General features: G+C 48.6%; 2 protein-coding genes across 2 annotated transcripts; one reads left to right on the top strand and one right to left on the bottom strand.

Moving 5' to 3' along the window:
- Positions 1 to 3,951: 3,951 nt before the first annotated feature.
- On the top strand, positions 3,952 to 5,328 carry LOC125528621 (late embryogenesis abundant protein D-34-like). Its single transcript, XM_048693067.2, has 2 exons — positions 3,952 to 4,747; positions 4,858 to 5,328. The coding sequence occupies exons 1-2, from the start codon at positions 4,091 to 4,093 to the stop codon at positions 5,053 to 5,055; spliced, it is 855 nt and encodes a 284-aa protein (XP_048549024.2). The 5' UTR covers positions 3,952 to 4,090; the 3' UTR covers positions 5,056 to 5,328.
- An 89-nt stretch (positions 5,329 to 5,417) lies between these two features.
- LOC147976550 (uncharacterized) lies at positions 5,418 to 13,688 on the bottom strand. The gene is made up of 5 exons (XM_087520899.1): positions 13,621 to 13,688; positions 12,275 to 12,332; positions 11,995 to 12,172; positions 11,832 to 11,904; positions 5,418 to 5,636 (listed from the first exon to the last, which is right to left on the bottom strand). The coding sequence occupies exons 1-5, from the start codon at positions 13,686 to 13,688 to the stop codon at positions 5,489 to 5,491; spliced, it is 525 nt and encodes a 174-aa protein (XP_087377025.1). The 3' UTR covers positions 5,418 to 5,488.
- Positions 13,689 to 14,358: the final 670 nt, after the last annotated feature.

Raw genomic sequence — 14,358 nt, 5'->3', positions numbered from 1 at the left:
CATGACATGATAACCAAAGGTTCACTCGAAAGTCATTCATGTATTCATAGGGATCGATATGGACATCCACGGTTCCGCTATCGGTCATTGAACAAGGGGTTCCGTTCATGTCTATGTTTTACCGAACCTACAGGGTCACAAGTTTAAGGTAATCATGATCCGCCAAGTGTTAGTAGGACAGGAATAATGAGAATATATTTTTTAAATTGTTTCATGAATATTCGAAATAGTTTCGAGAGGAACCGAAAGCTTTCTGGGGTCACCGCAAAGGTTTCGAAGTTTATCAGGCAATATCGGATAGGGAGAATATCATAAGAAAACCAATATTCATTGAAAACTTCGAGGAAACCATATTTCGGAAAAATCTGAAAAAAATGCAGGATGTTAAGAGGGTGATGTTTTATCGTCACGTAAAATTTCAAGTTGAAACACATTACGGGACATGAGCTATGAAAAAGACAGATTCAGCCCTGAATAGTGACATTACTGTTCGACACTATTCAACACTGATTTTTTCTTTTTCATAGCTCGCATCTCGTAATGTATTTCAATTTGAAATTTTGCGTGGCAATAAAACATCATCCTCTTAACATCCCGTATTTTTTTCAGATTTTTTTGAAACTTCAAAACATTTTTTTCTCGTGGTTTTCACCGGTTTCCACAGAATGTTTGTTTCTGTATGATATTTTCCCTGACAGATATTCCTTATAAATAATATATAGGTGAAAATATTTTTGATGATGTTAAACTAATAATAAAAGGCTCTAATAATTTTTAGAAGGATTTTATATTTAATTTAATGTCAATGTGCCTTAAAAGGCCAAGAGGTGGAAGGAGAGTTGGGCCACATAGGCCCAACTGGGGATGGCGCCCCCTTTCCCTTAGTGGGAGGCCGAATTGGGGTGGGGAAGGAGGAGTCCTTGCCCCTTTGGCCGGTGCAAGGGGAGGGGAGTCCTTCCCCTCCTCTTGGCAGCCCCTCCTCTCCTCAAACCTATATATACTGAGACTTATGCACTTTTAGAACAAACAAGTTCAGGCTTTTGCATATGCGACGACTCGGAGATGATAGTAGTCCTCAACGCTCTTTGAGAAATGGATCTAGCTCATTAAGGGAGTGTGTTGAGTTTTTTTTGGATCAATCATTAGTTGGTTTAGAAAGTCGCCTCTCTATTTTTATGTGCAACCCTCCTATCTTCTTTCTATCTTTTCGGTGTGTGCCCGCTTGTTGCTCTTTTAATGTGGAACCTGGAACCTACAATAAAGCACATTTTATGTTTCATGCAAGCTCATATTTTGTATTTATCATTTCCTTTTCACAGCTCCTATGTTTTCTATGTGTTATTGCGCATATCATAGTTCAAACTGCTAGTACATACGAGTGCCTATGTGACTATCCTAATTTTGTCATCATTTTATAGTTCTGCAGGTAGTGTGGGGAGGATGACCATGAGCAGAGTGACACTGGCATATATTTCACCACACTGAAGTGAGAGGAAGCATGTTTCTTTATAGGCCAAGGTAAGTTTTGGCATGGTCACTGTTTTTCTTTGCACATTTTTTACTGGCAGTATTTCTTGCTTCAGTACACTTGTCATTGTGAGTCATTCCTGAGTTATTATTTGGATTTTGAGTTCTATATTAACATTCAAACTTTCATTGTCCATTTTAATATGTTGTTTAAGTTCTTTTTTGCTTTGATACGTTTTATCTTGGTCAGTTGTGGGTAATGTTGACATCATTTTTCTTCTTATGTAGTCTGGTTAGGGGTTGGGTAGTGGGTTGCAATCCGGCCCTATAGGGCGGGTTGAACGTTTAGAAAACCTAGAAGGGGTGGGGGCTAAAGACAGAGGCCAAATGGAATTTAACTTGAAGGCCAAATGACATCAGATTAACTTTTTACGAACAAAACAAACAGAAACAAATGCACGTGTCAATGGGACATTGGAAAAAAAGTACGACTTGAACCAAAATGAAAAACAAATGTCAGATGATTATACACTCGCTATCTTAATGATGTCACATAAACTAACAGATGAGTTTAAAGAGAGAAAAACAAAAAAAGAAGGGTTGCTTTTCTTGGCTAAGAGATTGACCTCTTAAAAAAACAATTTGTCTTCGATATATGCAATATATACACACATTTGGTAGTTCGATTTTAATCATCCTTTAACTCTAAAATCATGATTTTTTTTAATGTTGGCAGAAGAACTACCAAATCCACTGATTAAAAAGGATATTAGAAGAACACCTCAAAGGAGGAAGGCACCGCATAAAAGCGAGTGACAAAAAGGAAGAAAAGGAAAATAGACAACTCAAATATTTGAGGTAAACCGAGTGAAAGCCTCAACAATGCCTAGCTAGCCTAGGCCTAAAGCATCACAGTACATACAACGATGCCATAAGGCCAACGCCCCACAACGCACCTGGTCGGGCACTCGAGCGAGATTGCCCTATTAGAGTGCACACCGAAACCGTCGTATTAGTCTGGGCTGCCACAAGCATGTCCCCAAATTTCAACTACACCATAGAGGAACAATATGTCCGATAGAGCGAATACATGCCGTTCGTAACTCGTCAACTTGTGGGGGGCTGTCAGGCAACTCACCTCGTCGACCAAGCATCAAGTCTCAAATGAATGCACCACCAACACCTCCTGCTTACCCAATCGACGTCCTCTCCTAATCAACTACACTACGACTAACCCGGTGTTACCATCATAGTACTTGACTCCAAAGGAATGATTATAAAAAATAATTATGCAATATGCGCCACCATTATACACGATTTTCACCGGGAGCCAAGAGCTCAAGCCCGGGAGAGGTGTCGGATCCCCTCGGTGGTGCCTTCAACAAGGAAAATCACACCTGAAGGCATCGTTCACCACTAGCCCCGACCGAAGTCCATCATGACTTTTGTTCGGAGAACCAAGCACCTTTGCCAGAGATGACACCCCCAACACACCACCGCCAGATTCAGAGATAACAGACACCACATGTTGCATCGCACAGATCTTGCCGGAGCACCACCGACGATGCAAGCCCAGGAAACCAAAAGGCCTTGCCTAGACCATCACAACCGCAGACCACAATCTCGACGGGGAGTCACCTCGCAAACCGCTCGCAACACAGACGCTGACCGAGTTTTCTCCAGGCCTTCGGTCGCTGGAGCGCCAGATCGGGCCGAAAAGGACACGACAAATCCAGCCATTGCAAGCTAGAGGCCGCCAACCTGGGATAGCTGCCGAAGCAGCGTGTCTCCAATATACCGCGCTGTGATCAATGAGCACAACGGACCTCCACATCCGCGCCCACAAGACAGCTAGCATTGGGAGCCTCAAGAGCAACATATCAGAGTGAAGGACCCGCCCGAGCATTCTCCCGAGCCTGTTGGTGTAGCCGTTGCTCCTCCCTGGTGCTACTCGCCCCCTGCAGCATGCGTCGTCCTCGAGACTAAAACCAAACTTCAACATGATCGACTCAAGGTAATGTCACTCGACACGATCATTCACTTTTCATCGCATGCAATTATTGGCACAAACTGCATTACCCCCTTCTTTCTTCTCTTCATCGCATGCACACTCTCATGTGCAATTAGAATATTGTCTGTGACAAAGTGACTCGGGACAAAAGCACTATGTACACATACATTTTCCTTCTAGAGAAAACATTCGTTATGCATACTGGGTGGATCCGTTCCATAATTACATTGTACTTTCTTTTAACATAACTACGTTGGAGTACTTCCTTGGTCCTAAAATAAGTGTTTCATGTTTAAGTTTAGTATATACGGAGTATTACTGTACACACACGCTGCGCGCTGAGCAAACGAACAACGGAACAAGCGCCACCGCTTTGCTGACTACGCGCGCGCCGCTCAACGTTGCCTCTGCCGTGTGCCGTCTAATCCTCCGCCGCTTCCTCGCGCGCCACCTCGCCGCACAGCCACGACGCGCCTCCCCTGCTTCGCCTCCACGCCTCCCACACCTGTCTCCCTATGAGCACCCACGCACGCCGTATATAACCACCATAACCACACATGATCCATCACGCTCGGGGCAACGCGGCTGATAACCAGACGCCTTCTCGCTAAGATGAGCCAGGGGCAGCAGAGGAGGCCGTCGTCTGACCAAGCCCAGGCGGACGGCGGCGGGCAGAGCCAGGAACAGGGAGGAGGCGCCGTCCGCTACGGCGACGTGTTCCTGGCCGTGACCGGCGGCCTCGCGGAGAAGCCCGTGGCGCCGCAGGACGCGGCCACGATGCAGTCGGCGGAGAACCTCGTGTTCGGGGAGACGATCAAGGGCGGGCCGGCGGCCACCATGCAGTCCGCGGCCATGCGGAACGAGCGCATGGGCGTCGTCGGCCACGACCAGGCCACGGACGCCACAGCCGAGCAGGGCGTCACCGTGTCCGAGACCCGCGTCCCCGGCGGACGCATCGTCACCGAGTTCGTCGCCGGGCAGGTCGTCGGCCAGTACCTCGCGCCGGATGGTGCCGACCCTGCTAGGGGAGCCGCTGGCGACGATACGAAGATGACAATCGGTGAGGCGCTGGAGGCGGCAGGTTATGCTGCAGGAGACAGGCCGGTGGAGCACAGCGACGCGGCGGCCATCCAGGCGGCCAAAGTGAGAGCCACCGGGCAGGACGTCTATATCCCCGGGGATCTGGCCGCGCAGGCGCAGTCGGCCGCCGACGCCAACCTCTGGGCCGCGCGCGACGAGGAGAAGGCCAAGCTCGGTGACGTGCTCTCGGTATGTCTGTAGTATGTCCCGCACATCGACGCTACCAGTACACATATGCTTGAATCCTTGATGTCACTGACGACGATGGTCAACCTGATGGTCGACCTGCGTGCACGCAGAATGCGACGGCGAAGCTGGTTGCCCACAAGGAGCGGAATGCGACGGCGAAGCTGGTTGCGGACAAGGAGGTGGAGTCCGACGACGCGGCGAGGGTGGCCTCGGCGGAGACCCGAAACAAGGACGACAAGACGGTGAGGCCGGGAGGGATAGCGGCGTCCGTGGCTGCGGCCGCGCGGCTCAACAAGCAGGACGCATAGGCAGGCCTCTGCCGTGCCAGTGGTTTGCGGGTGCCGGCCGCCGGCCGCTCGAGTTTAGCGTGTCCTTTCGCATGAAGGATCACTCTCCTTCGTGCCAGCGTCTAGTTCTCGCGCTTCTAGCATACCAGCGTCTTAGTTTCTGTAGTTCTAGTGCTTCTAGCTTAGTTGAAGTGTTCTCGTGCTTGTAGCTTACTTGAAGTCAAGTCTTAAACTTACTGTAAAAATGTAATTCCACTGCTATCGCAACACTGCTCGTTTAATTACGCTGTTTAATTTGGGGTTCACGCATGACCATATTGTTCAGCAAACACAAACATAAAAACACTCCAAATTAAGTCCGTGCTACTTCTAGCATGCACAAATACTACCAGGAAACAATATCAAAGATGGCATACCACGTCTGGACAAACATGTACTACGAATATTTATTCACTTATATCCGACCGACATGATGAGGAGCACCGGGGGAGTCGGGACCCGGGCGGCAAGTGAACGGCATCCCAATGTAACTAGAGAACTTTGGCCTCTGGATTCGTTGCACCATCCGGTCCTTGTCGTTGCCAAGGATGAACTTACGGGAGGTGAAGGAGAAGGGCAAGGGGAAGGAAGATGAGGAGAAGTCTTGGTGCCATTTTCAGTATGAATTCCTGCCGGACTTTTGTTACACATGTGGTGTCATGGGACACAGTGATCGAGATTGTCAGAAAAAGCTAAAAAAAGGTGAGGCAGCTGAATACGGGAGGTGGCCGCGGTATTCCGGGCTTAAGACAGCAAATGAGAACCACCCAAATGACAAGGAGAAGGGGGATAGCAGGAGACAGCTTGCACTTGGGGAAGATGTGGATGGTAAGGAGAAAGGGGAGAAGACGAAGACATGGCAGTGGTGGAGGTGCACAGTGAGGGGGAGAAGGTGGTGGAGGGGAGGGGGAAGACAGTGGAGTGGTGGGGGGGGGGGGGGGGAGGGAGGGGTTACCAGTCCTCTAAAGCTTAAGACAGCAAATGAGAACCACCCAAATGACAAGGAACAACTTGCACTTGAGGAAGATGTGGATGGTAAGGAGAAAGGGGAGAAGACGAAGACATGGCAGTGGTGGAGGTGTACAGTGAGGGGGAGAAGGTGGTGGAGGGGAGGGGGAAGACAGTGGAGTGGGGGGGGGGGAGGGAGGGGTTACCAGTCCTCTAAAGCTTAAGACAGCAAATGAGAACCACCCAAATGACAAGGAGAAGGGGGATAGCAGGAGACAGCTTGCACTTGGGAAAGATGTGGATGGTAAGGAGAAAGGGGAGAAGACGAAGACATGGCAGTGGTGGAGGTGCACAGTGAGGAGGAGAAGGTGGTGGAGGGGAGGGGGAAGACAGTGGAGTCTGATCCGAAGGAGCCTAAAGAAGAAGAGGACTGGAAGTGGATGAGCAGATCACAGTGAAAAAGAGTCGGGCCAAGGTGTTGTTGGGGGAGGAGGAAAAGCACAACACTTCATATAACGCGGGGCTGCCGGAACAGCCCTGCGGTAACCAATGATGCTAATAGCATGAAATTGTTGGGAATTGGGGAACGACACGGCAATTCAAGGTCTTCTGGATCTCTAGAAGAAGGAGGACCCCGATGTTCTATTTTTGTAGCAACGAAGGTTGGAATGGCTGAGATGGAAAATGAATATGACTTGCATGATGGTTAAAAATAATGAAGGTCAAAGCGGTGGGTTAGCTCTGTTTTGAGTTAATTACACAAAACCACCACATTTAGGACATTGTTTGTAAAAAACTACGAGGTCACTAATTTTTTGCAAAAACCATCACGTATTCAGTAAACCTTTTGCAATAAGCACTGATAGGGGGATTTAGCTCGTTTGATCACTTTCTGACAGTGGGGCCGGATAATAAGGAGCTGATTTCGTAAAAAAAACCACGAACAGTGGGGCTTTTTTGTAAATAAGAGAAACGTGAAGGATGAAAACGTAAAATATTCAAAGGATAAGGTTATCTTCTCCTTCTCCCGTGTACACTGGAGCCACCAACCATCTGTACGAGCTCATGGCCGGCGTGTACAGAGGAGCTTGTTCCCGGTGGTTCCTTGCTCATGGCCGCATCCAAGGACCCCCGCCGGGGCCGGAGCTCTGCCAACCGCCTCCATCAACCGGATTCGGGCGTCCTTAGTCGCCCCTACGCCGCCTGCCTTCGTATCCGCTTCAAGCCCAGCAACCAAGCTCCAGAGATCGAGCGGATCGATCGATCCGCCGAGCATCTGCCACCCCAATTCACGCGGACCTCGCCGCCGGCGCCTCCCTTTCGCGGGGGGGGGGGGGGGGGGGGGGGGGGGGGGGGGACGAGCTCGAAGTGCCTCGAGCAGCCGACGAACTCGCAGCTGTGTCACATCCGTCGAGTCCCCGGTGGCACCTGGGCGCGTGCATCCTCCAACACAACAGATAACCCTAGGGACACGCATGGAGGTTGGCCCCCATCCACGGTGTCGAGCAGCACTGGGCATCCCTGGCAGACGGCCGAGGCGCGGCGACGGCATCCCGGCGGCTGCCTCCGCGAAGTCCCCGCCGTGGACGCTGCACAGGAGCTGCTGTCCGCGAGGGAGGGGGAGGGGGTTGATTTCTTTTATTTTTAAGATCTAAGGGTGTATATGTAAATGTTTTGCCAAGTCAGCTCCCGACAATTTGGCCCCACTTGTCAGAAAGTGATCAAACGATCTAAATCACTCGATCAGTGTTTTTTGCAAAAGGTTTACTGAATGTGCGGTGTTTCTTGCAAAAAATTAGTGACCTCGTCGTTTTCTGCAAACGATACCCCAAATGTGGTGGTTTTCTGCAATTAACTCCTCTGTTCTGGAAGGAGATAAATCTAAGAGTCATTGGGTTCATGTCCAAATACCATATCGATGCTGAAATCACGGAGGAAGATGGATTTAAGTGGCGGTTTACTGAAGTGTATGGGGAATCGAAAATGGATGAGAATGAGAAAATGTGGAGGCTGCTAAGAAATCTGGAACACCAAAATGCTAAGCCATGAATCTGCGCGGGGGACTTCAACGAAATTCTTCATGGATGGGAGAAGGAGGGTGGAGCACCTAGAAGCCAGAGGTATATGGACCGTTTCAAGGCTGCACTGGAGCTGGGGGATCTCGGGTTCACGGGTGATGTCTTCACATGGAGAAACAATAGTCATACAACCAAAGATTACACAAGGGAGAGATTAGATAGGGCTGTGGCTACCCAATCATGGTGCCAACGGTTCACAGCCTACCGGGTAAACAACGGCGATCCTCGACACTCAGACCATAGGCCTATAATCATTGATACAACAGGGGCAGCAGCTGTGAGAAGAGGGCCGGGTCAGTTTTGTTCACCAAGATTTGAAGCAGGCTGGGTCGAGGAGGAGGGGTTCTGGGAGATTGTGCTGAATACATGGGGGAGGGAAAGAAGTGTAGAGGGCAATGAGGTGGTGGGCGCAGTGAGGGGAGTGATGAAGGAGCTTTTTGACTGGAGCAAAAACGTACTTGGAGACCTAGAGAAGTGTATCCACCGAACAAAAAAGGAACTCGAGGAGGTTAGAAGGAAGAACATAAGTGAAGATCAAGTCCGGCGAGAGCATATGTTGCGGTTCAAGCTAAGCCGCTTGGAGAAACAACTGGAAACTTATTGGAAACAACGGGCACATATTAATTGGATGAAAGGAGGGGACTGAAATACCAAGTTTTTCCATGCAGCGGCTTCAGAGAGAAGAAGGAAGAATAGAATTAGGAGGCTTAGGAAGGAGGATGGCGGGGTGGTAGAGAGGGAGGAAGAGATGAAGGAAGAAGTTACTAACTATTTTTAAAAGCTCTTTACCTCCCATGCAGGAAATCGCCACGACGAGCTCCTGGCTTGTGTGCACCCGCGCGTCACCCCAGCCATGAATGATCTTCTTCAGAGAGAGTATGCACGGGAGGAGGTTTTTGAGGCATTGATGAGCATTGGAGATCTGAAAGCGCCTGGTCCGAACGGCATGCCTTCGGTCTTCTATAAGAGATGTTGGGACGTTGTTGGAGACGATGTTGTGACCGAGGTTCTGGCTGTGTTGAATGGTGGACCTATGCCAGATGGGTGGAATGAGACGTATGTGGTGCTGATCCCCAAAGTTAAAAGCCCAGAGAGTATGAAGGATCTTCGACCGATTAGCCTTTGCAATGTTGTCTACAAGTTGGTCTCAAAGGTTCTTGCAAATAGGTTGAAGCAAATCCTCCCAGAAATCATATCACCGAACCAGAGTGCCTTCGTTCCTGGTAGAATGATCACGGATAATATCTTACTAGCCTACAAGTGCACCCACTATATGAAGAATAAAAGGGGAGGTAAATATGGCCATGTTGCGGTTAAGCTTGATATGAGTAAAGCATATGATCGGATTGAGTGGCTCTTTCTTGAGAAGATGATGCACAAGTTGGGGTTTAATGATCAGTGGATTGAGAGGATCATGTTGTGTGTCAAGTCAGTCTCATACAAGATCAAAGTCAATGGGGAGTGCACTGACACAATCATCCCACAAAGAGGGTTGAGGCAGGGGGACCCCCTTTCCCCATATCTCTTCCTGATTTGTGCTGAGGGGTTCTCCTCTCTGTTGAATGCCGCGGAAGTGGATGGATCCTTGAGTGGGATCCGAATTTGCAATGCAGTCCTGAGATTTAACCATCTATTGTTTGCAGATGACTCGCTAGTACTTATTAAAGCTTCGCGTGAGAGTGCTACGTCACTGCAAAATTTGCTACAACTATATGAGGTGTGCTCGGGTCAGGTTGTGAATTATGAGAAGTCGTCTATAATGTTCAGCAAGAACACTAGGCAGGTGAAAAGAAATGAGGTTCTGCATACATTGCACATATGAGCTGAGGCAAGAACAGAAAAATATTTAGGACTACCCGTTTATGTGGGACAAGCGAGAAAACAGACTTTTGAATATTTAAAGGGGAGAATTTGGCAAAAGATCCAAGGGTGGCAGGAAAGGTTATTGTCAAAGATGGGCAAGGATGTCCTGATTAAAGCTTGCGCTCAAGCAATCCCAACTTTCGCCATGTCTTGTTTTGATCTAGCCAAGACGCTGTGTGAGGAAATAAGCACCATGATATGTCACTTTTGGTGGGCAAAGCAAGAGAAGAGCAACACGATGCATTGGCTAAGTTGGGATTTGCTAACGAAAAAGGATGGCGGTATGGGGTTTCAGGATATATACGGATTCAACATGGCCATGCTTGCAAGACAGGCCTGGCGTATGCTCACAGTACCGGACTCGTTGTGTGCCCAGGTATTGAAAGCTCGATATTTCCCATGGTCATCCATTCTGGAAGCTGAAGCTCATGCGGGGATTTCATACACATGGCGTAGAATTCTCAAGGGGGTGTCACTACTGAAAGAAGGGCTGGTATACAGGGTGGTCTATGGTACTTCGACCAGAATCTGGTCCGACCCTTGGCTCGCTCGGGATGGTGTGAGAACCCCAACAACACGGAGGGGGGATGCTTACTAACGAGGGTCTGCGAGCTGGTGGATCCGGACACCCAAAGCTGGGATGAAAGGCTTGTGAAGGATATTTTTAGAGAGGATGAGGCCAAAATCATACTTGCTACTCCGGTCCGAGAGGAACACGATGATTTCTATGCATGGCACTATGATAGCAAAGGAATGTTCTCTGTCAAGTCTGCCTACAAGGTTTATGTCTCGGGGAGGGATGCATGTCTTCCACAATGTGTGAATCCACAACCAAACAGCTGGGAATGGAAGGAAATATGGGCATACCTTGTCAACCAAAGATTCAGCAGTTTATATGGCGACTAGCACACAACAGCCTACATTTGAAACTTAGCATGAAACGGAGGGGTGTCGATTGCGACATCCTGTGTGTATGCTGTAAGAGGTTAGACGAGGATGGGGCGCATTTGTTTCCAAGATGCAAGCAGGTTAAGAAGGTATGGCGGTCCCTTCAACTAGAGGCACTACGACAGAGACTTTGCGAATGCAGGGATGCACATGAAATGCTGCGACTGCCGGAAGATAGAAAAGTTCTGGTTGTATGCTTGCTTTGGAAATGGTGGAACTGGAGGAATAAAACAAATGCTGGGGAGAAGAATGTGCCTGTGGAGAGCCTGTCTGCCGAGATTACTAATTGGGCTATTGATTCTCTAGCTCTGTGCAAGCCATCTCGTACTGAAGCTCATACTGATGCCGGACAGCAAGCAGTGCAGGAGTGGAGAAAGCCCGAGGGAGACCGACTTAAAATAAACTGCGATGGGGCCTTCATGGAACATCTTGACAGGGGTGGCTGTGGCTTCGCGATCCGGGATCAGGCTGGGGATGTACGAGGATCAGGTGCAGGATTTTTGAGCCATGTGGCTTCAGCGATACGGGCTGAAGCAGAGGGGTGCGCAATGGCACTTGCGGCGGCGTCCAGCTGGGGTATGACAGACATCGAGGTTGAATTGGACTGTTAACAGTTGGTTAACGCCCTGAATGGTACTGGATTAAACCTGGCACCTGAAGGCATCCTTTTCAGGGAGATACGTGCGTTCGCAAGGCTGAACTTCAACTCTGTTTCGTTTAATTTTGCCCCACGGGCATGTAACAAGCTAGCTCACGCTTTAGCTGCTTATGGCGCTCGCCGCCAAGTTGATCAGGAGTGGTGGTCCAAGGACCTGCCGGACGATGTACACGTTCGTGTGGCCAGCATCTTGGCTGGACCAGTGTGATCTATGGAATATAGTGTTCCATCTCAAAAAAAAAAGGGACGAACTTACGGGAACCCCGGCAGGGTGCAAAATGTCCCAGCTGCCAGGACAGAACGCGCAGCTCTTCCTGTGCCGGCCAAGCGGCTCCTCTGCGTGCACGCATGTCATCAAACACTAGAGAATCAGAAACTAAACCAACTAGGCAACTAGCTAATCGAGAGACGGCGATCGACGCCTACCGATGACGACGCACACTTCAACGGCGGCATTGCCGTGCTTGTAGCGCACCTCGGCGAAGAAGCGCTTGATCCTGTTGCTCTTGCGGCTGCGGGCCCAGAAGTTGATGTGGGCCCACAGCTGCTCCTTGAAGGTCGCCGTTGATGCCATCAGAGGCTTCACGGCGTCGTACTCGTCGCCCTGCAGAAATTACACATGCCAATGTCATCATGTCGCAAAGGAAGCACACACGCAGAAGGATAGCTGGTTGTGAACTTGTGATGAAATGATGAGAGAGAGAGCTGCGTTGTAGTGGAGGAGAGCGTGGCCGGCGTGGCGCATGATGGCGGTGTCACGCCTTCTGCATCATCAAATGCAGCTGGAGTAACTTGTCTGAATTTGTAGACGGTTGATTACCTGGTGCCGATGCAAATAATGAAGAGAACTGCATGCAGTCGTTTAATCATTACTACCTTCGTTTCGGTTTACAAGTCCTGCATGTATACCTAGTTTGCCAATTTTATCACCCTAATATAAACTATATAACACAAAAATTATATCTTTTGAAAGTAGAAACTCCGAAGTTTATGTTGGTATATTTTTTTATAGTATATGAATTGTATTAGTTTGGTCAAATTGACGACCTAGAGGTACGCGCACGCCCTATAAACTAAGAGAGAGGTAGTACCACTTATCTGAATTTTGGAACATCTATAAATGACAGTCGTCATAGGCTCATAGCGACAGTTTGTAAACTCTAAACATTGAACATTGAACCGTAACTGGATTTTTAAACACTGAAATTTATGATACTGTCCTGCCTGAATTTTTGAACAGTGTGTTATCTCAATTTCTTCGGTCTTACATAGACTGAATTTAATTAAATTTTGTAGTAGATGTTGACGATTGACTAGTCTGCATTTGCAGTTATTGTTAGCAAATTTATTTAGCATTTTTAGAACAACTTGGCAACCTTTGCACTGTCATTTACAGAAATTAAGTTAACTGCAAATTGCTAACTGAATTTTGATCTTTGATGGTCTATTTACCATGGAGATTCACCAAAAAGATTATTTTTCATAACAGTGATTGCCTGATTAGATGTGACTCACTTGGTCGCATTAGCATGTTATGTACAGCATCTTTAACTGTATCCCTTAGGACTTCCTCGATTAGTGAATGACAAGAAAAATTCACAAGGCTTGTGTCTAAAGTTTCTATCGGTTTTATTTCCATCGATCGTCAAGGACTCATAAGCTGTCGTTCATGCTGAAGAGTCCGCAGCTCTTCAGTTCAACAGAGATACCTTCCGTTAGCTCTAAATAGATCTACCTTTGCTATGCGCAAGCCCACGACATCGCATGATCAATTTTAGCATCGCACCCAAATTGCTGCCGTCTTTAATTTAGGTCAATCAGTAGTAACTTTAGGGGGTTAATGTAGGAAGGCCTCCACAGCTAGCAGTGACCTAATATAAACCTGTCTCGTTGATCTACAAAAAAAAAAACTTGTTGAGGCGGGCGGGACATACATACCCTTCTGTGGGCCCGAAATCGTCCCACGAACGCGAAGGTGAAGGCGGACACTTCCTGTTCCGTCGCCTCCGGAGGCGATCGTGCTCGCGCAGGTGGCCCTGCAGTCGTCCCTACTCCTCGAACGACGGCGCCGTGAACGGTTCAAGCTCCCGCATACACGAAACCGGCACAGATTCTTCCATCGCGGATTTGATTTGGCAATCGCGATACGCCCCCGATTGAGGGTCGGTGTCGGATGTGGGGTTTCGGCAAACCCTTAAGGTTCAAATACTGGAGAGCGCGCAAAGTATTTCCCTTCTATCAATCCACGCCCTGCCTCGTTAAGATCTTGCGGACGAACTCGACGAATTCGCAACACAGAAAGACACAAGATTTATACTGGTTCGGACCACCGTTGTGGTGTAATACCCTACTCCAGTGTGGTGGTGGTGGATTGCCTCTAGGGCTGATGATGAACATTACAATGGAAGAATAGCCTCCTGAGGTTGAGGTGTTCTTAAACTCGGTGAGCTTGTGTGTGTGGATGGTCTGAATGATCCCTCCTGAATGATCCCTCTCTCACTAAGGTGATGGCTAGTCCTATTTATATTGGCCCTGGTCCTCTTCCCAAATATCGAGCGGGAAGGGAGCCAACAATGGCGGGCTAATTCGAAGGGGGACAACTAGTATAAGCTATCCTGACAAAAGTGGTCTTCGCCTGCGAAAAGCTTTGTGGTGACGCCGTCTTGGGCTCCACGACGACCTCCGTCTTGCCGTCCTTCTGGTCTTAGTCTCGTTGCACCAATATGGCAACCTTTGCCTGATGCCTCGGTACTCTTCGCATGTGTTGGCCTCCTTAGCACCAAAGAGGAA

Source organism: Triticum urartu, chromosome 4A (genome assembly GCF_056163025.1).
Source record: "Triticum urartu cultivar PI428250 chromosome 4A, HENAU_Tu73, whole genome shotgun sequence".
NCBI classification, from domain to species: Eukaryota; Viridiplantae; Streptophyta; class Magnoliopsida; order Poales; family Poaceae; genus Triticum; species Triticum urartu.
The sequence above is the reverse complement of the archived record's forward strand: the minus strand, read 5'-3'. Positions and strand labels throughout refer to the sequence as shown.

Bases quoted from the DNA above. Each gene is read 5' to 3' on its own strand.
- LOC147976550 (XM_087520899.1), bottom strand. From the start codon at position 13,688: ATGGAAGAATCTGTGCCGGTTTCGTGTATGCGGGAGCTTGAACCGTTC. The intron at 11,905-11,994 runs GTAGGCGTCGAT...GCGTGCACGCAG, and splicing joins TGAAGTGTGCGTCGTCATCG to AGGAGCCGCTTGGCCGGCAC. The intron at 5,637-11,831 runs GGTTCCCGTAAG...CTTCTCCTTCAC, and splicing joins GACATTTTGCACCCTGCCGG to CTCCCGTAAGTTCATCCTTG.
- LOC125528621 (XM_048693067.2), top strand. From the start codon at position 4,091: ATGAGCCAGGGGCAGCAGAGGAGGCCGTCGTCTGACCAAGCCCAGGCG. The intron at 4,748-4,857 runs GTATGTCTGTAG...GCGTGCACGCAG, and splicing joins AGCTCGGTGACGTGCTCTCG to AATGCGACGGCGAAGCTGGT.